Source organism: Salvelinus fontinalis, unplaced genomic scaffold, assembly GCF_029448725.1.
Source record: "Salvelinus fontinalis isolate EN_2023a unplaced genomic scaffold, ASM2944872v1 scaffold_0301, whole genome shotgun sequence".
NCBI lineage: Eukaryota > Metazoa > Chordata > Actinopteri > Salmoniformes > Salmonidae > Salvelinus > Salvelinus fontinalis.
In genome coordinates this window covers 157,113-183,011 of record NW_026600510.1, presented here as the reverse complement: position 1 = coordinate 183,011, position 25,899 = coordinate 157,113, and the positions used below count along the sequence as shown (strand labels likewise).

The 25,899-nt window shown below is 43.1% G+C and overlaps 3 protein-coding genes across 4 annotated transcripts; all 3 read left to right on the top strand.

The window, feature by feature from the left end:
- The first annotated feature begins 302 nt into the window (after positions 1-302).
- Positions 303-11,330, top strand: LOC129845424 (B-cell receptor CD22-like). Its single transcript, XM_055913347.1, has 15 exons — positions 303-373; positions 1,393-1,470; positions 1,754-2,098; positions 2,277-2,501; positions 2,684-3,016; positions 5,529-5,753; positions 5,891-6,223; positions 6,335-6,553; positions 6,711-6,977; positions 7,216-7,479; positions 7,588-7,851; positions 8,050-8,137; positions 8,239-8,293; positions 8,363-8,598; positions 9,645-11,330. Exons 2-15 carry the CDS (start codon positions 1,416-1,418, stop codon positions 9,745-9,747), a joined length of 3,012 nt encoding a protein of 1,003 aa, XP_055769322.1. The 5' UTR covers positions 303-373; positions 1,393-1,415; the 3' UTR covers positions 9,748-11,330.
- A 7,389-nt stretch (positions 11,331-18,719) lies between these two features.
- Positions 18,720-23,590, top strand: LOC129845420 (gastrula zinc finger protein xFG20-1-like). 2 transcript variants are annotated; one of them, XR_008758052.1, is made up of 4 exons: positions 18,720-18,905; positions 19,550-20,280; positions 20,673-21,868; positions 22,617-23,590. XR_008758052.1 is itself a non-coding variant. In XM_055913342.1 (3 exons), exons 2-3 carry the CDS (start codon positions 20,098-20,100, stop codon positions 21,222-21,224), a joined length of 735 nt encoding a protein of 244 aa, XP_055769317.1. In that variant the 5' UTR covers positions 18,720-18,905; positions 19,550-20,097; the 3' UTR covers positions 21,225-23,590. The 2 variants fall into 2 exon arrangements, 1 of the variants encoding a protein (XP_055769317.1); XM_055913342.1 differs by having other exon boundaries at positions 20,673-23,590.
- On the top strand, positions 21,267-21,872 carry LOC129845429 (gastrula zinc finger protein XlCGF71.1-like). The gene has a single exon (XM_055913351.1). It carries the CDS (start codon positions 21,267-21,269, stop codon positions 21,870-21,872), a length of 606 nt encoding a protein of 201 aa, XP_055769326.1.
- Positions 23,591-25,899: the final 2,309 nt, after the last annotated feature.

The following is a 25,899-nucleotide window of genomic DNA, read 5'->3' as shown; positions in this document are numbered from 1 at the left end:
TTCTAATATATTATAAACATTCTAAATAGTAGGCTATAGTAAACACATTCTAATATATTATAAACATTCTGAATAGTAGACTATAGTAAACACATTCTAATATATTATAAACATTCCAAATAGTAGGCTATAGTAAACACATTCTAATATATTATAAACATTCCAAATAGTAGGCTATAGTAAACACTATTCTGATGTGCTGTTCTGGTCCTCATGCATGTTAATGACTTAAAGAGGAAGGAAAGGACAGTTCTGCATCAGCTACTTGTGTTCTATTTTAAATATGTATCAACCACAGAACTGACACTTACTAGAAGTTCCCACTCACTACCAGTAAGTTGACTCACTGTACAAGACCTCTCCTCTTCAGTCTGTAAGTACTCTTGATATCTTGAAATGTGTTTTTTAGTTTTTAGCCACAAGCCATGTCCTCAAGGGTCTCAGATTTGGAGTGCTGATCTAGGTTCAGGTCCTCCTGGTCTATATAATTATGATCTAAATGAGATAACTAATCCTAGATCCTACTCTGAGACACTTGGTGAATACAGACACTATCGTATAATGATGATATAAAAGGTATGTTTGACTTGCTGTTCAGCCTCACAGCTTGGGGATAGGAGTTATCATTCAAGCTGGTGGTAACTGCCTTGCTCATATTGGCAGATTTTTCCACCTTGCCAGCTCTGGGATTTGAACCAGTAATGTTTCAGTTACTGGCCCAATGTTCTTAACCACTATGCTACCTGCCGATACCACTGACACTCTATATTACCAAACTATTATGATGTAATTTACACACCATCCACTCAAGGCTGTGATGATGATGTGTTGTTATATCTGCATCCCAAATGACACCATATTCCCTATAGAGTGCACTACTTTGACTAGAGCCCTACCTGCTGCCCCTGATGGTTTGTATGTAGTTATTCACCAGCTATAGAGTGCACTACTTTGACTAGAGCCCTACCTGCTGCCCCTGATGGTATGTATGTAGTTATTCACCAGCTATAGAGTGCACTACTTTGACTAGAGCCCTACCTGCTGCCCCTGATGGTTTGTATGTAGTTATTCACCAGCTATAGAGTGCACTACTTTGACTAGAGCCCTACCTGCTGCCCCTGATGGTTTGTATGTAGTTATTCACCAGCTATAGAGTGCACTACTTTGACTAGAGCCCTACCTGCTGCCTCTGATGGTTTGTATGTAGTTATTCACCAGCTATAGAGTGCACTACTTTGACTAGAGCCCTAACTGCTGCCCCTGATGGTGTGTATGTAGTTATTCACCAGCTATAGAGTGCACTACTTTGACTAGAGCCCTACCTGCTGCCCCTGATGGTTTGTATGTAGTTATTCACCAGCTATAGAGTGAGTTGTTGTTTATGTTTCTAAGACTGCAGGGTGGGAGATGCAACAATGGCCTTGAGAACAGCAGGAAGTGTGTTGGTGGTCTTTCTCTGGTCTGTGGCAGGTATGGTCTCATTCTTATCTTTTAGTTCTCTGTTTATCAATCTACAGACATTTCTAAAAGGTTAAGAGTCATAATGATATTCTGGTGTGTTCTGTTAGGAGTCTCCACTTCACTTTAAATAGTTATCTTTCACAACTCACTGAGTGATGCTTATCTGTGGTTTCCATTCACACTCAAATCAGGAACTATGGCAACAAAGTGTAGACAAATCCTACCTTCAGTGTGAGCCAATATACCTTGTCATCATTCTGACACCATTGTGTTGTGTGACTGTGTGTTTCAGTTGTACTGGGCCAGTATGGCTGGAGTGTGACTTACACCACTCAGAGTATCTGTGTCTTGAAGGGGTCAACAGTGGAGATGTCCTGCTCTTACACATATCCCAGTGGTACAGTCACATCAACCTTCTGGTTCACTGAATGGGAGACTGGGGTAGAACCTAAAGATCTAGGTCAGGACCCGGAGTATACAGGTCGTCTGGAGTATCATGGGGATAAGAAGAATGGTCACACACTGAGAATCACACACCTGAGAGAGAGAGACTCAGCTACATACAAGTTCAGGTTTATAACAGATCAGACTGAAGGGAGATATTATGGTGATCCTGGAGTCACTCTGTCCGTAACAGGTACAGGCTTTATACTGCTAGTCTGTTCAATTAATATCTACTGTCCATTTAGGTCTAGAAATTGGATTTGTATATATGAAACAGATTTGAGAATTAAATGAGTTTGAGAATGTCTTGCATCATGTGATTAAACTAGAGAACAGGTGATGCAGGGTTTTAATGGTGTGATCTACTCCAGCTCTGCAGGTGAAGTTGACTCCTTCAATTTGGCAAAATTGGGTGACAATTACCTGTAGCACCACCTGTATTCTGACTGGTAACCCCACCTACATCTGGTACAAGAATGGACAACATCTAGATGAGAGCACCTCCCCCCAGTACAAATACTCAGTCTACAGTAACTATGAAGACAGCTACTCCTGTGCTGTAAAAGGCAATGAGAATCTCCACTCTCCTGCAGTGTGTGAGTATGAATGAAACTCAGTTTTCTAGTATAACTTTTCAAGTAGAACTTTCTGTCTGCTAAACATCCCTCACAGTTATCTAACCAAACTGCAACAAAATACAGGATGGCATAACTATTCTGGATTGCTGTAGCTCATGATTACACTATAAAAATCATGCCCTCTTGTCACTGTGTTTTAGGTGTTGATGGTCAGAGCTGCAACAGAGTGACTTACACCAAGAGGGGAATCTGTGTCTTGAAGGGGTCAACAGTGGACATATCCTGTACTTATGTTAGTTATTATTCCACCACATCAACATTCTGGTTTAGAAGTGATAAGTCGACCCCTGAAGACCTAACCACAGACCCAGGGTATGCAGGTCGTGTGAAGTACACTAGAACATACAGAGCTCCCTTCACCCTGAGAATCACAGATCTGAGAGAGGAGGACTCAGCTGAGTATCGCTTCAATTTTAAAACATACAACGTTGAATGGGGTCATAGTTTCCCAGGAACCAGTCTGACTGTGACAGGTAATACTGCACTTACACAACATGATGATATACATTATTATTATTATACATAACAATATGATATACTGGTAATACTACACTTCCAGAACAATATGATATACTGGTAATACTACGCTTCCAGAACATTATGATATACTGGTAATACTACACTTACAGAAAAGTATGATATACTGGTAATACTACACTTACAGAACATTATGATATACTGGTAAAACTACACTTACAGAACATTATTGTCACGATCGTCAATAGGAGAGAGAGATGACCAAGGCGCAGCGTGTGAGAAATACATCTTCCTTTTAATATTGATGACGAAGACGTAACACGAAAAGAAACACTCTTACAAAAAAACTAACAAAACAAAACAAACGACCGTGAAGCTAAGAACGTAGTGCACACACAGGCTACAAACGTATAACATAGACAATTACCCACAACAAACTAAAGCCTATGGCTACCTTAAATATGGCTCCCAATCAGAGACAACAGAAATCAGCTGTCTCTAATTGGGAACCCATTCAGACAACCATAGACTTTCCTAGACAACTACACCCAACATAGACACAGCTAGACACATTCACTCAACACAAACCCATACACTACACCCAACACCCCCCTTTACCATATAACCACCCAAAACCGACAAAACACAAAACATTCCCCCATGTCACACCCTGACCTAACTAAAATAATAAAGAAAACAAAGAATACTAAGGCCAGGGCGTGACATAACCCCCTCCTTAAGGTGCGAACTCCGGGCGCACCAGCACACAGTCTAGGGGAGGGTCTGGGTGGGCTTCCTTCCACGGTGGCGGCTCCGGCACTGGTCGTGGTCCCCACCCCACCACAGTCACTAACCGCCTCCGTAGCTTCCTCCAAATGGCCCCCCTCCACATTAACCCCACTGAATTAAGGGGCAGTTCCGGACTAAGGGGCAGCTCCGGACTGAGGGACGGCAGCTCCGGACTGAGGGACGGCAGCTCCGGACTGAGGGACGGCAGCTCCGGACTGAGGGACGGCAGCTCCGGACTGAGGGACGGCAGCTCCGGACTGAGGGACGGCAGCTCCGGACTGAGGGACGGCAGCTCCGGACTGAGGGACGGCCCATGGCTGGCTGACGGATCTGGCTGCTCATGGCTGGCTGACGGATCTGGCTGCTCATGGCTGGCTGACGGATCTGGCTGCTCATGGCTGGCTGACGGATCTGGCTGCTCATGGCTGGCTGACGGATCTGGCTGCTCATGGCTGGCTGACGGATCTGGCTGCTCATGGCTGGCTGACGGATCTGGCTGCTCATGGCTGGCTGACGGATCTGGCTGCTCATGGCTGGCTGACGGATCTGGCTGCTCATGGCTGGCTGACGGATCTGGCAGATCCTGGCTGGTTGGCGACTTTGGCAGATCCTGTCTGGTTGGCGGCTCTGGCAGATCCTGTCTGGTTGGCGGCTCTGGCAGATCCTGTCTGGTTGGCGGCTCTGGCAGATCCTGTCTGGTTGGCGGCTCTGGCAGATCCTGTCTGACGAATGGCTCAGATGGCGCTGGGTAGACGAATGGCTCAGATGGCGCTGGGTAGACGGATGGCTCAGATGGCGCTGGGTAGACGGATGGCTCAGATGGCGCTGGGTAGACGGATGGCTCAGATGGCGCTTGGCAGACGGGCAGTTCAGGCATCGCTGTGCAGACGGCAGACTCTGGCCGGCTGAGACGCACTGTAGGCCTGGTGCGTGGTGCCGGAACTGGTGTTACCGGGCTGGGGACACGCATCTCAGGGCTAGTGCGGGGTGAAGGAACAGGGCATACTGGACCCTGGGGACGCACATTAGGCCGAGTGCGTGGTGCCGGAACTGATGGTACCGGGCTGGGGACACGCTTCTCAGGGCTAGGAGAGAGAGATGACCAAGGCGCAGCGTGTGAGAAATACATCTTCCTTTTAATATTGATGACGAAGACGTAACACGAAAGGAAACACTCTTACAAAAAAAACTAACAAAACAAAACAAACGACCGTGAAGCTAAGAACGTAGTGCACACACAGGCTACAAACGTATAACATAGACAATTACCCACAACAAACTAAAGCCTATGGCTACCTTAAATATGGATCCCAATCAGAGACAACAGAAATCAGCTGTCTCTAATTGGGAACCCATTCAGGCAACCATAGACTTTCCTAGACAACTACACCCAACATAGACACAGCTAGACACATTCACTCAACACAAACCCATACACTACACCCAACACCCCCCTTTACCATATAACCACCCAAAACCGACAAAACACAAAACATTCCCCCATGTCACACCCTGACCTAACTAAAATAATAAAGAAAACAAAGAATACTAAGGCCAGGGCGTGACAATTATGATATACTGGTAATACTACACTTACAGAACATTATGATATACAGGTCACAGGTAACACTGCACAGCACATTATACAGTGTTGAAGAGTCAGGAAATGAATCATTAATTTTAAACGATGTACTCGGTTTTTACTCCCCTTTAATTCAGGTTTTCAGGTGAATGTGACTCCTAAACAGAATTCAGAGTATAAGACACTGACCTGTAGCACCACCTGTACTCTGACTGACAACCCCACCTACATCTGGTACAAGAACGGACAACATCTAGATGAGAGCACCTCCCCCCAGTACAAAGACCCAGTCTCCAGTAACTATGAAGACAGTTACTCCTGTGCTGTAAAAGGCCATGAGGATCTCCACTCTCCTGCTGTGTGTGAGTGTTTATTTAATTAACAATATTGTTTAACCTCTGTGTGTTGGTTTCACTGTGTGATTTGAGAAGTTATAGAATTTCTAGAAAGAACTGAGAATATAATCCAGTTGACCTCTTGTTATGTCACTGTGTTTCAGGTGTTCAGGGTCAGAGATGCAACAGAGTGACTTACACCAAGAGGACAATCTGTGTCTTGAAGGGGTCAACAGTGGACATATCCTGTATTTATGCTGGTTATTATTACACCACATCAACGTTCTGGTTTAGAAGTGATAAGTCGACACCTGAAGACCTAACCACAGACCCAGGATATGCAGGTCGTGTGAAGTACACTGGAACATACGAAGGTCCCTTCACCCTGAGAATCACAGATCTGAGAGAGGAGGACTCAGCTGAGTATCGTTTCACTTTTAAAACATACAACGTTGAATGGGGTCATAGTTTCCCAGGAACAACTCTGTCTGTCACAGGTAATACTACACTGTATTTTACAATAAAATATCATATTGAATTACAGGAGAAAATAAATTAACCATCCTGTTAACACAGAGGTGTATGTGGTTTTATACATATTGTTTCAGGTCTGCTGGTGAAGGTGACTCCTGCTGCAGAGGGACAGAGAACACTGACCTGTAGCACCACCTGTCCTCTGACTGACAAACCCAACCCCACCTACATCTGGTACAAGAACGGACAGGTTGTAACTGAGAAGATGTCCCTCTATTCAGTCCTCCCTAATGCTGTAGACAGCTACTTCTGTGCTGTGAAAGGCAATGAGGACCTCAGCTCTCCTGCAGTGTGTGAGTACAGTACAATAATAGTACAGTATTCTACTTAGCAAGTATCATGTATTCAGGGAAAAGAGAGATGTCTTACTTTATCAATCATTTTAGACAAAATCATTGTTTTACTCATTGATAATATTACTTTGACATAATTTTTTGTATTTTACATCAGATAAACCAAAGACCTCAGTGTCAGTCAGTCCCTCTGGTGAAATAGTGGAGGGCAGTTCAGTGACTCTGACCTGCAGCAGTGATGCCAACCCACCTGTCCAGAGTTACACCTGGAGGTACAAGAAGAATGGAGGTGACTATCAGAGTAAGGCAGGACCACAGCATGTCTTCAATCAAATCCAGTCATCTGACAGTGGAGAGTACTACTGTGAGTCCCAGAATGAGATGGGGACAGACAGGTCTAGGACCATAAACATGGATGTGAAGTGTGAGTAAAGTACAGCTCAGTGTTTGAATGCTGAGGTAGCAAAACAATTGTAATTAAATTAATTAGTCCTTAAGCATATCATCTCCAAATGAGTATTTGTTAACGTTTTGTGTGAGTTAGAGTTTTAGTTTTATGATATTAACAGAGAATATATTTTTGACATGTCATTTGTAAATATACTACTGTCGTAAATATGTCCTACCCTGTCCTACCCCTCTGACAAATTCTCCTTTACCAGATGGCCCAAAGATTACCTCAGTGTCAGTCAGTCCCTCTGGTGAAATAGTGGAGGGCAGTTCAGTGACTCTGACCTGCAGCAGTGATGCCAACCCACCTGTGGACAAATACACCTGGTACAAGAAGAATGGAGCTTCACTGACAGGATCTGAAAAGACATACACTTTCACGACCATCAGCTCTGAGGACAGTGGAGAATACTACTGTGAGGCTGAGAATAAATATGGACGTCTCAACTCTTCTTCTGTGTCTGTGGACGTTCAGTGTTAGTTCATCTAACCTCATCTTTTGATCAGAGGATCACATTTAAATTCATATTTCAATCACAAGTAAAACACTATTTAAAACATTGTTGTTACATATTGTCCACCAGACGGCCCAAAGAACACCTCAGTGTCAGTCAGTCCCTCTGGTGAAATAGTGGAGGGCAGTTCAGTGACTCTGACCTGCAGCAGTGATGCCAACCCACCTGTGGACAAATACACCTGGTACTTTCAAAATAAGACTTTTCTAAATGGATTTGGACAGATGTACAACATAAGTAAGTTCAAGTCTAAGGACAATGGACATTACCACTGTGAGGCCTGGAATGGAAGAGGATCTAGGAACTCTACAGCTCTGATGATCATTTTACCAGGTGAAGTTTCATCTTTAATATTTCAATACAACATTATGTTACAAACTAATATTAATAGTTATACTTTGGCTTATCATACTTTGTTTTATATATACGTTGAGATTAGATCAGTTAACAAATGTTGTATTATTGTCCTGAACTATGTTTATGTTCAGTTTATAAAATGCCAGGACTCATATCATCCATATTTTATTGTAGGGAAACAAACAGTTCTGACTGCAGCTGTAGGAATCATAGTGGTTGTTCTGGTTCTCATCCTCTGTCTCTCTGGACTCATGTGGTTCAGGTGAGAGATTCTTTAAACGATTATTTCACTCTAACTCTTTTTTATTAACTTACTTTGTTCATTGATTCGTTCAATAATGAATAAATTAATGTGCAAACCAGGAAGAAGGCCTCCAAATCCACCTCTGACACAAGAGACACATCAGAGAATGTACAGGTGAGTCTGTTATTTGTATTGCTTTGTGGGACATTTCTACTCATATTGTCTGTTCTCTCTTCCCATCAGGGAGACTCTAGTCCCGTGTATGAAAACGTATCAAGCGTGGCATTCACCCCTACTGCAGCACAGACAGCGGCCACCATCGACCAGGATGACGTTCTCTATGCCAGTGTCCACTTCTCTCACTCCAAAAACCAGGAAGTGCCTCTGTACTCCACCGTCCAGCTGCATCCACCCCAGAAACAGGACGAGGATGTCCAGTACGATGTTGTGAAATTCAACTGGCCCAGTAACTCCAACCGGTGAGCATATTCTGCCATTAAAATAACAGAGACATTTCTAGAGCATTGTGATACACCACATTAAAGCAGAAGTTGTTTTTTTCCAACCAAATTTCTATTTTGTATGTAAATACCATGTTATAGAAAGGTCCAGACACCTTTTTTTGTGACTTCACTTGTTTTAGAGAAACTTTCCCCAACCAGTAATTCACTTCCTCATCCTCGTTGTGCAGTAGAGGCTCTGAAAAACATGAACAAATGCTCCAAAAACACAAATACGTCTTTTAGAAACAGAAAGCTCTCAGTATAGTGATGCAGGACTTTAGATGTAACAGTTGTACACATGAAAGTGTCATTCCAAACTTTATCCACAACGTTATATTCCATTGTGTGACTCGTTCTGTTTCCCCGTCCAACTGTTCCATTCTCAGTGTATCATGCTGCTAGAACGGACGAGAAGCATCGTTCAAGTCTCAACAACATGGAACATAACGTTGTGGATTAAGTTCTGAATGACACAACTTCATGTGTACAACATGTAAAGACCTGCATCACTATAGACTACTTAGAGCTTTTTAGTTTCTAAAAGGATGTTTTGGGGTGTTTTTGGAGCCACTTACTGAACAACGAGGAGGAGGAAGTGAATAGATGCTTGGGGATAGTTTCTCAAAAACAAGTGAATTCACAAAGAAAATCTGACCCTCCTATAACATCCCAGTTCCATATGTGTTTAGATTTGGTTGTAAACAAGCTTTATTCTTGATTACAGCTCATTCATATGCTGCTGCTTATTGGACGAGAAGACCATGACATCATTAATAAGCGAAAGAGTTGACCCCTAGTGGCCACTAGTGACGGCATTTCCTTACAAACCCAACAATATAATGAGAGAGGTGGTGGTTTTGAGGAACTGTTCTGTGTTCCAAATGGAACCCTATTCCCTATTTAGTGCACTACTTATCACCAGAGCCACATAGGCCTTGGTCAAAGTAATGCACTATAAAGAGTATAAGAAGGGTTTTTGAGGAAAAGCAAATTCTGTTTAATTTCTGTTTCTCTCTCTTCAGACCCACGGCAGCACCAGCAGCTGAGGACTCCTCTGAGATCTATAGTAGAGTCAACAAACCCAGAAGACCTGAACACAACAAACCCAGAACCCAGAAGACCTGAACACAACAAACCCAGAAGAGCTGAACACAACAAATCCAGAACCCAGAAGACCTGAACACAACAAACCCAGAACCAATGGAACCCATACACCAGGCTCTACCAACTGAGACACAGGACTACTGTATTCACACTTAGTTGGAGTGCTGATCTAGGGTCAGCACCAGGCTCTACCAACTGAGACACAGGACTACTGTATTCACACTTAGTGGGAGTGCTGATCTAGGGCCAGTTTTGCCTTTTAAACTATGATGAACTATGATGAATAACCTTGTAAATAATTTTTATGTTAAATTTTAAAAAATTATGTTAAAGTAACATGGAACAGAATCTGAAGACAATAACGTTGCTTTGTGTTTCTGAAATAGCCTCGATGTACAGTTATATTTTATATGAAGGCTGAGAACCTTATAAATATATATTTTAATTTCTTCTTGATGTTCGCTTACAGGAACAATACTTCTATTCTACAGTACTATTCTGTTACATTCTACAGTCCTGTACTATTCTATTACATTCTACAGTACTGTACTATTCTGTTACATTCTACAGTACTGCACTATTCTGTTACATTCTACAGTCCTGTACTATTCTATTACATTATACAGTCCTGTACTATTCTATTACATTCTACAGTACTGTACTATTCTGTTACATTCTACAGTACTGCACTATTCTGTTACATTCTACAGTCCTGTACTATTCTGTTACATTCTACAGTCCTGTACTATTCTATTACATTCTACAGTACTGTACTATTCTGTTACATTCTACAGTACTGCACTATTCTATTACATTCTACAGTCCTGTACTATTCTGTTACATTCTACAGTACTCTACTATTCTATTACATTCTACAGTCCTGTACTATTCTGTTACATTATACAGTACTGTACTATTCTATTACATTACACAGTCCTGTACTATTATATTACAGTATACAGTCCTGTACTATTATATTATAGTATACAGTACTGTACTATTATATTACATTATACAGTACTGTACTATTCTGTTACATTCTACAGTACTGCACTATTCTGTTACATTCTACAGTCCTGTACTATTCTGTTACATTCTACAGTCCTGTACTATTCTATTACATTATACAGTCCTGTACTATTCTATTACATTATACAGTCCTGTACTATTCTATTACATTCTACAGTCCTGTACTATTCTATTACATTCTACAGTCCTGTACTATTATGTCACATTCTACAGTCCTGTACTATTCTTTTACGTTAGCCATTCTATTACAGTACTGTTTCTATTCTATTACAGTATACAGTACTGTATTATTACATTATACAGTACTGTACTATTCTAGTACTGTACTATTCTATTACACAGTACTGTTTCTATTCTATTACATTATACAGTACTGTATTATTACAGTACTGTAAGATGATACACATAATATATGTTTACTTGGTTTGTTCATATACATTTATTATTGGTTTTATGACAAAGTTATGGTCATATTTTGCCTCAATGTTCTGATGCAACGTTTCTTATCACTTTGTAGTGTCATTGACTGTCTGTGATGACATGCTATTTTATTAAATCGATTACCTAACGTTTAATTGATTACGTGATTGAATTAAATCATGCAACAATTAACTCACTAATAACCTGGGGCACCACGGAAAATTTTATTTAAAGGAGTTCTGACTTCCGAATTAACTCTTACAGATCTAACACTCTCTTACATTTCAGTCATCAATTATTCTTTACTTCATTCAGTCTCATCTGAATGTCGTAAAATTATTGGTTATCCGCACGAACTCTGGTTTCCATAATGAATCAGCAATATACAAATTGGCTTATTTATTTACCAACTAAATAAATAATCACACAGAATTACATAAACAGTAGATATTGGTTACTAACAATGATAGAAAAGTCCCTAGTGGACTAAGCCGATATGACGGCTTGGTAGTCAAAGGAAAGGGGCGGGAAAGACAAAATGGATTCACTACACACAGTCTATAATTATATTCATTGAAATGCTAATCCTTTGCACATGACCGGCCGCTGGTTCAAGAATAATTGCAAATAATTACGCCCCTATGTCATTGTCATCTTCTCTGTTTGAATCCTCGATCTTCCTGTAAGGGTTCCTCACAGTCTCATTTTGTCCAACTAGCAGTTAAAGAATAAATTACATTATTGCAAAGTGAGAATGTGATGTCATATAGAATGAGTGCTATGGTCTCCAATATGGTGCGGCTCTTGAGCCCCTAACTGTTGTCTGACCTTCCCAGGTAGAGGTGTCTCTTTTGGGGGCAGAGATGGGCTAGAGGTGGATAGGAGAGTGGAGACCCATGGAGGTGTACCTATTGCCCACCTAACTGTTGTCTGATTTTTTAAAACACTTTGTGGAAAACACAGGATGTAGACGTATCTAACCCTGGGGCCTGGATCCAATTAGAAACCGTGAAGAATTTAAAAGGTAATTTCCAATTGAGACGACATCTGGTGTGTTTACCTTGAATGTGATCTCCACTAACGCAGGAACTCTGCCTTTAAATAAAAGCGTTGTCTACAAGCACATTAGGATTGAATCAAGGCCCACAGTGGATTCAGAAAGTATTCAGACACCTTGACTTTTTCCACATTTTGTTAAATTACAGCCTTATTCTAAAATGGATTAAATTGTTTGACATTCCCATGTTTGACATTCCAACATTCCCATCATACTGCATCATAGATGGAGTGCATGATATCAGTCATCCCCTGGAACACACACACAGAATATAGGGATTAGGGTGCCATTTGAGACAGAAACAGTGTAACAGAATATGACATTGGCATGTTGTACCAATACAGACATCAGTTTGTAGCAGTGTTGTTAGAGAGAGGTAAAGATTAATGTTTTATGTTCGGGCGCCAGACAGGTATTAACCTGCTGAACTGAAAAGAGTAGAATAGATAGAGAACCACTACCAGACAGGTATTAACCTGCTGAACTGAAAAGAGTAGGATAGATAGAGAACCACTGCCAGACAGGTATTAACCTGCTGAACTGAAAAGAGTAGGATAGATAGAGAACCACTGCCAGACAGGTATTAACCTGTTGAACTGAAAAGAGTAGGATAGATAGAGAACCACTACCAGACAGGTATTAACCTGCTGAACTGAAAAGAGTAGGATAGATAGAGAACCACTACCAGACAGGTATTAACCTGCTGAACTGAAAAGAGTAGAATATATAGAGAACCAGTACCAGACAGGTATTAACCTGTTGAACTGAAAAGAGTAGGATAGATAGATAACCACTACCAGACAGGTACCAGACAGGTATTAACCTGTTGAACTGAAAAGAGTAGAATAGATAGAGAACCACTACCAGACAGGTATTAACCTGCTGAACTGAAAAGAGTAGAATAGATAGAGAACCAGTACCAGACAGGTGTTAACCTGCTGAACTGAAAAGAGTAGAATAGATAGAGAACCACTACCAGACAGGTATTAACCTGCTGAACTGAAAAGAGTAGGATAGATAGAGAACCACTACCAGACAGGTATTAACCTGCTGAACTGAAAAGAGTAGAATAGATAGAGAACCAGTACCAGACAGGTATTAACCTGTTGAACTGAAAAGAGTAGGATAGATAGATAACCACTACCAGACAGGTACCAGACAGGTATTAACCTGTTGAACTGAAAAGAGTAGAATAGATAGAGAACCAGTACCAGACAGGTGTTAACCTGCTGAACTGAAAAGTGAATAGAATGTGCAGATCTAGTTGCTCTCATGGGTGAGACAAAATAAGGTCAAACGATGCTTAATATATCTCTGTAATGGATCCAAAAGACTAACACAATACCCAGCAAACATGTCCACGTTGGCACAATGTGGCCCCAATGCAGGCTAAAATATTAGCCCCACATAGGGTTGATGTACCTTCGCGCATGGGCTCTACATTGAGGGTAGCCCTCACTTTGCCTAAAATAAGCCCACCATTTTGGATCAGCTGCTTGTTACATTGTATCAGAAAGACAAAGTAGTTGCTATCATAAACACTGAACAAAAGTATAAAACACAGTATATAAAAAGTCTTGGTCCCATGTTTCTTGAGCCAAAATAAAAGATCCAAGAAATGTTCCATACACATTTGAGGGAGCGTGCAATTGGCATGCTGACTGCAGGAATATCCAACAGAGCTCTTGCCAGATAATTGAATGTTCATTTTTCTACCATAGGCCACCTCCATTACACACACAGTTACCAGTTTTAGTTGTTCATACAACATGCGCTTATTTCAGTCTTTTACAGACTCATTGGCTGTGTACTCGGTTTTTTTTTTAATGTTTTTTTTTGTATTTTACCCCCTTTTTCAATCTTGTCTCGTCGCTGCACCTCCCCAAGGGGCTTGGGTTCACGCATCCTCCGAAACATGACCCTCCAAACCACGCTTAACCCAACACGTTCAACTGACTACCGGGGTCAGCCTGCAGGCACCCAGCACGCCACAAGGAGTCGCTAGAACATGATAAGCCAAGTTAAGCCCCCCTGGCTAAACCCTCCCCTAACCCAAACGACACTGTGCGCCGCCCTATGGGACTCCCGATCACTGCCGGTTGTGACACAGCCTGGGAACGAACCCGGGTCTGTAGTGACGCCTCTAGCACTGCGAAGCGCTGCGCCACTCGGGAGGCCCACAATACTTTAAAATAATGACATTACACCAAGTTTAACTGCAACGACACTGTCAGGAACGGTTGCATACATTTTGTGACCTTAGAAGGTTCCATCTGAAAATATGATTCCGAGATAATTGGCTTTAAAGTTCCGAACCCTCATTGGTTTCACTGTTGTCAGCAATTTCTCTTATATTATTTTTTAACTCAATTAAATTTGAGTATTTTCAAACCACGCCCCCAGATATTCTAACGAGCCCCCGCCTCTACATCATGTTGGACTGGTGTGGGCTGGCCTGTGCTGGGCTAGCCCGTGTTGGACTGGTGTGGGCTGGCCTGTGCTGGGCTAGCCCGTGTTGGACTGGTGTGGGCTGGCCTGTGCTGGGCTAGCCCGTGTTGGACTGGATTAAGCTAGCCTGTTGGGCTTGGTGTGGCTCAACCCGTGCTGGGCTTGGTGGGGTTTAAGCTAGCCTGTTGGGCTTGGTGTGGGTCAACCCGTGTTGGGCTTGGTGTGGGTCAACCCGTGTTGGGCTTGGTGTGGGTCAACCCGTGTTGGGCTTGGTGTGGGTCAACCCGTGTTGGGCTTGGTGTGGGCCAGCCCGTGTTGGGCTTGGTGTGGGCCAGCCCGTGTTGGACTGGTTTAAGCTAGCCTGTTGGGCTTGGTGTGGGCCAGCCCGTGTTGGACTGGTTTAAGCTAGCCTGTTGGGCTTGGTGTGGGCCAGCCCGTGTTGGGCTTGGTGTGGGTCAACCCGTGTTGGGCTGGTTTAAGCTAGCCTGTTGGGCATGGTGTGGGCCAGCCCGTGTTGGACTGGTTTAAGCTAGCCTGTTGGGCTTTGTGTGGGCCAGCCCGTGTTGGGCTTGGTGTGGGTCAACCCGTGTTGGGCTTGGTGTGGGCTTTGTATGGGCCAGCCCTTTGGGGGCCAATGGGGTCCTGTTTGCTGAGTATGAATTGAGTGACAGCACAGCAGTTGAGCTTCTCTATCCAGTTAAAAGTTATCCAACCACGGGTGGCCTCACATGTCCATATCTAAAACTTATACGAAGGAGAAAATGGAAATACAGTCTAAAGCCGGGACTTTCAACATTCTACTAACTTTACATTTGACTTTTGACACAAATCATCTAATTTGACAACTTTCCCAACAAGCTAGACAAAAAAATAGAACGTATGAAATATTGGTCTTCTCTGCTATTCAAATCAGAAATAATTTTTACCCAATACAGCTGCTTTAGTAACTGCATCAACTACTTTCTCTCAACTTTTAAGTAATAACTCACTTTGAGGTCCTCCCTCGCCTCCTCCAGAGAGCAGCAGGCGTGTTGTTCGTGCAGCCTGGAGATCGAACACACCACACACAGGGGCTGCTTGTCCACCAGACAGTACAGCTTCAGTCTCTCTCCATGTGTAGCGCAGTAACCCTCCAAATATGACCCGGCCGCCGCAGCCCTCAGCCCCCTCTCCTTCACACAGGTTCTTCAAGACCAGGTTCCTCGGCGGTCTGGATCCGGAAGCAGACAGCCTTCTCCTGCAGATGGGGTATTCCCGGTGTTCCCAGTACTGCTGCAGGCAGGGTTTACAGAAGCTGTGGCTGCAGGAGAGGAGGACGGGTCTCTGTAGATGTCACAGCACACAGGACAGGAGAGATCCTCTTCTGGGAGGGAAGAAAGGAGGCAGGACGCCTTCCCTCTCCTTTCGTTGGTTGTTGGTTTGTTTTTCACTGCTGGTCCTGTGTGTGCGTGTGTCCACCAGATGGTGCACTGTTAAATTTAGTTTCACTTTCTTTACAAATTCAAGACCCAGAAGTTGTTAGAATCAAACTTTTAAACACTTTAAACTGAAATATAAAATCGACGATACAGTATATTTGATTCATACAGTACAAACCTTAACTGATATCCATTTTCACTGGAAAAGTCCAGACACGACACTCCGCAACCGGCAAAAAAGAGATAGAGCAGGTGCAGGGAATGAGTGGGAGAGAGAGAGAGAGAGAGAAATATAGGCCCTGGGTAGGTGGAGATTTCACTTAAGGACCAATGGAATGGTCTACAATGTGAAAACTCCGCCCACCCGGGGCATTTGGCCATGCAAAACGAACTCACCCAATGAGATAGAGAGAGAGAGAGAGAGAGAGAGAGAGACAGACAGACAGAGAGAGAGACACAGAGAGAGAGAGAGAGAGAGAGAGAGAGAGAGAGAGAGAGAGAGAGAGAGAGAGAGAGAGAGAGAGAGAGAGATCTACACAGTAGGTGGGGTCAAAACCATAGAGGTAGATAGAGCGCCCTTCTTTGATCTGTGCCATCCTGGCTTCTGTGACAGCATAGGCAACACCATTAAGGGCCATATCCATTTTACTTCTATGAGTTGGTAATCAAACTGAGAGTGTGCCTACCTTCATGTTCAAATCCAACCAAAAGTGCACATGGTCGTCCATACCGGAGAGAAACATTAGAAATGCACAAAGTGAGAAAGGCTGTAGTGGGTCTTTTTTTGCGCTTAATTTCCATATCATCCTAAAGGATATAAAAATGTATTGTGTAGCTCAATGAAGTTACTTATAGGTGAACTGGACATGAAGTGTGAAAATGCTTACGTGCCATTGACTTGCATTGGATTCGTGCCGTAAATGCTAAACAGTTTGCTTTTGAAACAGTGGCCAGGTAAACAAAACCAAAGCATCTGTTGCTGTCATAGCGTCCTCCCCCAACAGGACGGGTAGCCTATCCTCATCTGTTGCTGTCATAGCTTCCTCCCCCAACAGGACGGGTAGCCTATCCTCATCAGAGAGGTCCAAAGCATCTGTTGCTGTCCTAGCGTCCTCCCCCAACAGGACGGGTAGCCTATCCTCATCAGAGAGGTCTTTCTTGTCCATAGACTGCTGAATGTAATGTGGGTGAACTATCCACGTCCCGGTCTAAAGAGAAAGAGAATTGTTGGTTTTTAGCCTAGGACTAGCTAGGTTTAATCTGTGTCCAGGAAGTCGTCCCTCACTGTTGTGAATCAAACCAGTGTCAGTGTTGAGTCTGGTCCTGATTGGTAACACTGGCCAGGGTCGGGGTGCAGCAGGAAACGCCATCCCGGTCAGAGAGGCGTTCTGAGGTGTTCTTCTCTCTGGTTGCCGTGACCACAGAGTGCCAGTGTTGGACCGGACCAGCTGCTGCTACCGCTACCGGACCGACCGGACCGACTCCCCCGCTGCCGCTGCCGCCATGTCACCGTCATCAACACAACGGGCGTTTCCATGGAAACGGCGCAGGGCAGAGTGTGTTGTTCTCGCCGCCCCGGGCCACCGCGTGTTCCTGCTGGTGATCAGGTTGGGTGTGAGGTTCACAGAGGAGGAGAGGAACGCCGTCGTGAGGTGGATCCAGGAGAACTTTGGAGAAGAGTCTTTAATGTACACCATGGTGCTGTTCACTGGGGGAGACCAGCTAGAGGGGAAACCAGTGGAGGACCTACTGAAGGACAACAGTCAACTGCTACAACTAATCAGTACCTGCAGGGGCAGATATCATGTCTTCAACAACAAGGAGAAAGATGACCACACTCAGGTCACAGAGCTGCTGGAGAAGATAGAGGAGATGGTGGAGAGCAATGGTGGAAACAACTTCAATGTCAACACACACACAGTAAGGGAGAAAGAAGGGTCTGGTGTGGTGGTCACCATGGTGATGTTAGTGGCAGTTGGCGCTGTGTTCAAATTGATGGTTGGTGACTTATGGAGCAAAATACAAGATGGTGGGAACTTGGAGAGAAACGGACTGTGAAAGGTTGACTACTGAGAAAATGATTATCAATGTGTTATTACTAAATTAGAGCTTTGATCTAAGCTTTGGTTAGACTCATTCCTGTAATTTATGTGAGTGTAAATTATAGTCATATGTCATTCAAGGAGAAAATATTAAGCAATACTGTATCATGCATTGTTTTTATCTAACACATTTGTATGCTGATATAAAATTACGTAAAAAATATTTACATCAAATGATGTGGAAAAAATGAAATACATTTTTTTAAATAAATAAAATAGAATTAGCGTATCATTTTATGACCAAATAAAATGATTTAACAAATGAATGAAAAGCAATCTATACTGTCTCTTCAAACAGTAGATACGTATTTTACCATGTGGATATGTTTATAGTTTTACGAACAGATAATTAATTCACAGACCGTACATGTACAGATGAATATGGGAAACCCATAATAATTGGGGGGTAGGTCTATAAGAATCGTTATCTCTTATAGAACACGCTTGGAAATGGGACGATATGTCTGATTCATCCGATCCGCTAGGTGGCAGCATTGAGAATGTAGACGTGGAAGAAAATCAGCAGAACCAGTCACTACTTCCCTTGCGCTGTGGATTCATGTGCGTTATTGTTTATCTTTGAATGCAAAAGTGTTTATTGCAAACGGGGATTGCAATTATTTCCTGATATTACTGTACTGGCTTCTCAGTAAACCGACTCTGAACACCCATGCCCGCCTCAGATTGTTGCCGTCGTCTCTGCAGGTAGGCTATTTGATGTGTCTTGCAGTAGTAACTAGCTAGCTGATGGTTAGCTAGCTCTGGTCCAGTGCGTGTTATTCTATTTAGGAGTAACTCGTTGTTTTCGCGAGATTAGACCAGAGCAAGCTGACCAAGCGTCATAAATCAGCCAATCAACTGAGTAACTACAGTAGCTATCGCTTTCCACAATGTAAGCTATCAAATAAACTTCGCTGCAAGTATCTAACTGTCGAGTTAATTGTCAATATGTAATCAATGCATTATTCATCCAAAAGTAACTTAGGTACTGCTTCGTTTTGCACCAACAGAATGATTTGGTTGACTTTTTTTTTCTCCTTAAAAAAAGAGATCTCTCTTGCAGCAAAATGTAGTGTTGAATTTCACAATGAAGATCTATTTATCCTATAATTATTTCATGGATTTTTAGGTTAGGGATGTGAAAGGTTTAAAAACCAATCAGGAGGTCTTTCTCACAAATAATAGTTTATTTAATATATCTACTTTGGAGAGAATGCTATTGGTTTCCTTATTCTTCTTAATCAATTTGAGTCAAATTTATATTCTTCAATCTTACATTGTACGTTTAATTTTCTCTCAATTCTAATATTCTTATTTACTTTCTCCATTGAATCCATTATTTCGTACAGATGATGACCAGCTCTGTCTTTAAAGAAGAGGACAAGACATCCCCCACAGGGTTCCAGCCTAGAGCTACAAGACCCTAGAATGATGACCAGCTCTGTCTTTAAAGGAGAGGACAAGACATCCCCCACAGGGTTCCAGTCTAGAGCTACACGACCCTAGAATGATGACCAGCTCTGTCTTTAAAGGAGAGGACAAGACATCCCCCACAGGGTTCCAGCCTAGAGCTACAAGACCCTGGAATGATGACCAGCTCTGTCTTTAAAGGAGAGGACAAGACATCCCCCACATGGTTCCAGCCTAGAGCTACAAGACTCTGAGACATTAGTTTAACAGAACCAGTTTCTCTGCCCAGATTGAGACGAGGGGTAATGTTCCCCTGCTCAGACGTTGCAGTCATCAACCAATGATTGCCTGCCACGCCATCATCGACTGACAGATTGCTATAACATGATTTGGTTAGTTGATACAATGCCTGGATAGGTATTTTAAGTAAGATCTGTCAGGCATCAGCACCTTTTGAGCAGAGAAACTCGCCTTACATCACCTCAAAATGGAGGTAGATAAACTAATTTCTTTACCTATCGTGAGACTCCACAAACTAACAAAGGATCAACTGTCTCTCGCTGCTCAGAAGAACAATAAGAAACCAGGCAGAAAACCAACGAAGAAGAAAAACTTCACCACCACCAGGGGAAAGAAACAATCCACAGGAAAAGGAAACGACTCTGCTGAGGTAGGTTTAAACTTGTGGCTTTTAAATGAACATTTAATTGAGATCTTTTATAGCATTTGTATCTGTCTGTTTGAATGTTACAGCTATATGTTTACTAGATATCTGTCTGTGTGAATGTTACAGCTATATGTTTACTAGATATCTGTCTGTTTGAATGTTACAGCTATATGTTTACCAGGAATCTGTCTGTTTGAAGGTTACAGCTATATGTTTACTAGATATCTGTCTGTTTGAATGTTACAGCTATATGTTTACTAGATATCTGTCTGTGTGAATGTTTCAGCTATATGTTTACTAGATATCTGTCTGTTTGAATGTTACAGCTATATGTTTACTAGATATCTTGACTGGTTGTAAGTTTCCTCAGAGAAAAATATTCTAATTTAAACCAGGTGAAACAAGAGATGGACGAGCTGCCTATCGGGACAAGAATTGAACACTGGTTGAACGCTGTGAAGCCAGAGAGCTACGACCCAGAGATGGGTAACACCAAGGGACCTCCTACAGAGAGCGACCCCAAGACAGATGCACATCACCTGGGTATCAAGACAGAGGATGCCATCCTGTACTTCCAAGATGGAAGGAGACGCCTGCGGTCGGCTACCAGCCAGCCGTTCAATCTGACTGCATTCCGGTCCGACCCAGAATGGCGGCCTCGCAGCCAGAAGGTCCGCCGGTTCCCGTGTCCAGATTGTGGACGGAAGTTCTTCTCCAAAACCACGCTGGAGTTCCACTCCCGGATTCACACACAGTACCGTCCGTACTCCTGCGAGGTGTGCCATAAGACGTTCTCCCGGAAAGCCGGCTTGGACGAGCACCGACCAATCCACGATGCGGAACGTCCTTTCGCCTGCCACCAATGTGGCAGGACCTTCACATTCAAATCTAACCTGACACTGCACATGCGGTTCCACAGTGATGCGCAGCCCTACATCTGCCCCTAGTGCGGCCAAGGCTTCAAGATCTCCGCCCACCTGAAGCGCCACATGACGGCCCACAGTGGGTGTAAACTGTACGTGTGCCCGGAGTGCAGCCAGAGTTACATGAGTCTGAAGTATCACCGACTGAGCCACACCGGCGAGCGCCCGCTGTCCTGCCCAGAGTGTCCCATGACCTTTGCCCGACCGCACATCCTTATGGTCCACCGGCTGAAACACACCGGGGAGACGCCGTTCTCTTGCCGGGACTGTGGGAAGCAGTTCAAACAGGGGTGCAAGCTGAAAGAACACGTTAGAAGAAAACACACCGGGGAGAAACCTTACAAATGCTCCGATTGCGACAAGTGCTTTGTCACTTCGGCGTCCCGTAATGCACACATGGTTGTCCACACGGGAGAGAAGCCGTACAAATGCATGGAGTGTGGTATTAGCTACAGTCAGAGTGGGTATCTAACGCAGCACATGAGGAGACACACAGGGGAGAAACCGTACAAATGCTCTGAGTGCGACAAGTGCTTTGTCAATTCTACGTTGCGTAAAGTGCACATGGTTGTCCACACAGGAGAGAAGCCGTACAAATGCATGGAGTGCTGTAAGAGCTACAGTCAGAGTGGGTCCCTGAAGAGGCACAGGTGTAAGAAGAAACCCAGGTGAGAGGAACCTCTGGAGTACATCCCAAATGCCACCCTATTCCCTATAAAGTACACTAAGGCACACAGGGCTCTGGTCAAAAGTAGTGCACTATATGGAATAGGATGCCATTTGGGACACCGTCCCGGTGTTCTCAGTGTCGGAACTGGAGAGTCGATCCTTAAAATGTAGCACAGGTGAAAAGAACCAGGTTATAGGATTCTCCGGTGTTCTGAGTAGGGAAGCTGGACTTTGTTTATACAGGACTTAAAAAGGATGTACCAATCTGTGATTGGTACATCCATTTTTGGACTTTTTGGACATGTAGCCATTTATTCTTGAAAAATATCACCTATAACTGCCTCATGAACTTACTGCAGTTAAACTGTCTTACCCCAGTAGAACTCAAAATATAAGATCACCTGACTAGGGAAATCTATAGGCCTATTCACTCTTCTATCAATTATTGAACCCTCAATGAACTCAACCACTTTCACTGTGATGAAATCAACCACTTTCACTGTGATGCAGTTTAACTTACCTGATGTGTATTGTACATGTTCAAGGAAGGTTTCCCAGACACAGATTAAGCCAAATCCTGGTCTAAAAAGCAAGAGATTCTCCATTGAAATAGGGTTTTATCCTAGGACTAGGCCCTCCTTGTAAAATAAAGAAGTTGTATTGAAACGGCCCAAATGGTTAACTGATGAATTGAACGGATCAATGAACGGACTTGTTTTACTGTATTGTGTGTATGTGTCTCCATAGTGGCAGCGTTGAGGCTGCTTCTGATTGGTAACACTGGGCAGGGTCAGAGTTCAGCAGGAAACACCATCATTGGCAGAGAGGCCTTCTGAGTGGACTTCTCTATGGTTGGCATGACCACAGATTGTGAGAGTTGGACCGGGCCAGCTGCTGCTACCGCTAGAGGGTCAACCGGACGGGCCTCCCGCTGCTCCCGCCACGTCGTCCACACCCCGGGCCTTTCCGCCGCCACAGGATCCCCACACGTTCCTGCTGGTGATCAGTGGGTGAGGTTCACAGAGGAGGAGAGGAACGCCGTCGTGAGGTGGATCCAGGAGAACTTTGGAGAAGAGTCTTTAATGTACACCATGGTGCTGTTCACTGGGGGAGACCAGCTAGAGGGGAAACCAGTGGAGGACCTACTGAAGGACAACAGTCAACTGCTACAACTAATCAGTACCTGCAGGGACAGATATCATGTCTTCAACAACAAGGAGAAAGGTGACCACACTCAGGTCACTGAGCTGCTGGAGAAGATAGAGGAGATGGTGAAGAGCAATGGTGGAAACCACTTCAATGTCAACACACACCCAGTAAGGGAGAAAGAAGGGTCTGGTGTGGTGGTCACCATGGTGACGTTAGTGGCAGTTGGCGCTGTGTTCAAATTGATGGTTGGTGACTTATGGAGCAAAATACAAGATGGTGGGAACTTGGAAAGAAACGAAAGTGAAAATGAAAAGTTGACTCCTGAAAAATGTGAAAATCAATGTATTATGACTACATTGAATTACAGAGCTTTGATCTAAGTTTTGGTTAGACTCATTGTTGACTTTTATTTACTCCCATTTTATGTGAGTGTGAATGATGGTCATATGTCATTAAGGAGAGACATAATTGTCAAAACAGACTGTATCTGTATCATACATTGTTGTCCAACACATTTGTATGCTGAAGTCAAATTCTGTAACAAGTCATGAAATAAATAGAGATTTTTTTAATGTAAACTAATTATTTAACAAATGAATGAAAAGATCTACAGTGTACAAAACATTAAGAACACCTTCTCTTTCCATGACAGACTGACCAGGTGAATCCAGGTGAAAGCTATGATCCCATATTGATGTCACTTGTTAAATCCACTTGAATCACTGTAGATGAAGGGGAGGAGACAGTTTAAAAAAAATGTTAAAGCTTTGAGACAATTGAGACATGGATTGTGTATGTGTGCCATTCAGAGGGTGAATGGGCAAGACAACATATTTAAGTGTTTTTGAACAGGGTATGGTAGTAGGTGCCAAGCGCACCGGTTTGTGTCAAGAACTGCAACACTGCTGGGTTTTTCCACGCTCAACAGTTTCCCGTGTGTATCAAGAATGTTCCACCACCCAAAGGATATCCAGCCAACTTGACACAACAGTAGGAAGCATTGGAGTCAACATGGACCAGCGTCCCTGTGGAGTCCGTACCCAGACGAATTGAGGCTGTTCAGAGGGTAAAAGTGGTGGGTGGCGGGGGTTCAACTCAATATTAGGAAGTTGTCCTTGATGTTTTGTACACTCAGTTTATACTGTCTCCTTAAACAGTAAATGTATTACTACATTATTTTTTATAGTAGAGGTAATGATTTTAGATAGTACACGCACAGATGAATAGGGGAAACCCATAATAATCTTATCTATTGGTATTGGAAATGGAAGGAAATGTCTAATTCCTCCGCTCCGCTAGGTGGCAGCAATGATAATGTGGACGTCTTGAACAAGAGAAGCAGTAACAACTTCCTTTTATCTGTCTGTGCAGGGTTGCCATGTTTGCAGTTTTGCTGTTTGGGCAACTTTGAAATGATGTCACGGGTGAAAATGTATTGGTTGCAGGTTTTTGGGCTACTTCTAAGTTGCACTGTGGTCGCCATGGCATTTCTCTTAAATAATAAACACTGGCTGTTGACAAACATTCAGTTGATATACATATTATTCATATTTTATCCAATGATTGAAATGAAGACCACAGTGCAACTTAGAAGTAGCCCAAAAACCTGCAACCAATACATTTTCACCCGTGAAAATCCTCAGTAGCCTATCCCAGCAGGTTATTGGGAAAAACAAGCACTTCTTACCTCAAATCACCAAACTATTCATGTAGAATAAATGAGTCTATTAATTTGAACTAAGCAATACGCTAAATCGTTCAGTTTACATTTAGCCTATTCTACTGTAGACTATCTGAAATTAGATGTAGGCCTATAGGCTACCTGCACCTATCTAAGCAAACCATGGCAAAGTTGAATTACAATCATAACCCCAGATTTGAGTCTGTAGCCTATGCCTATTAAAATGACAAGGCAATCTCACAAATGGTCAATGTATAACAGTTTGTCATCTTAACATCTGGCTTCATAATAACAGCAAAATTGACAGAAAATAGCCAAACATTCGTTTTTTTGTTGTCCAAGTGTTTCTTGCTCAGAGATTTGTAGATCCTCCGTCCCTGAACATTGTCTAACTTTCATCACTCAAACTCTGTGTATTGATCTATAGTTATGCACAAAAGTGATTTATTTACAATTATAAACCGAGTTTGAGCCCTGAATGCCGATTGGCTGAAAGCTGTGGTATATCAGACCATATACCATATGGGTATGACAACTTTTACGTTGGTAACCAGTTTATAATAGCAATAAGGCACCCTGGGGGTTTGTGGTATAAGGCTTTATCCAGGCACTCTGCGTTGCGTCACGCATAACCCATTTAGCACGTAGTTACGTCTATGTTCCTTGTTAATAGGCTAATAACGTTATGGGGAAATGGTTTATTCTATAAACGTGGCAACTCATCTCTTGATGTGAAAAAAAAATTGGCCTCGTTTTCAGGTCTTTTGCGTAGGTTTTTCAGTCATTGGCTAGACATTTTCACATGACCTGGCAACCCTGTGTATGGCTAACAGTGTTTATTACAATCAGGGATTGTAATTATTTCTCAGAGATAAATGTACTAGCTTGTCGGACCAACTCGGATCACTCATACCCGCTGAAGATTGTTGCCTCCGTCTCTGCAGGTAGGCTGGCCGTTTCTAGACTTGACAGTTAATGCAGTTGTTGTCTATCCAGGCTGTATCACATCCGGCGGTGATTGGGAGTCCCATAGGGCGGCGCACAATTGACCCAGCTTCGTCCGGCTTTAGCCGGGGTAGGCCGTCATTGTAAATAATAATTTGTTCTTAACTGAGTTGCCTAGTTAGAAAAATTTTATATTTAGGGATTCCCTCGCGCCCCTTTTCACCTAATAACGTTAGCAGCTAGCTACTGTAGTTA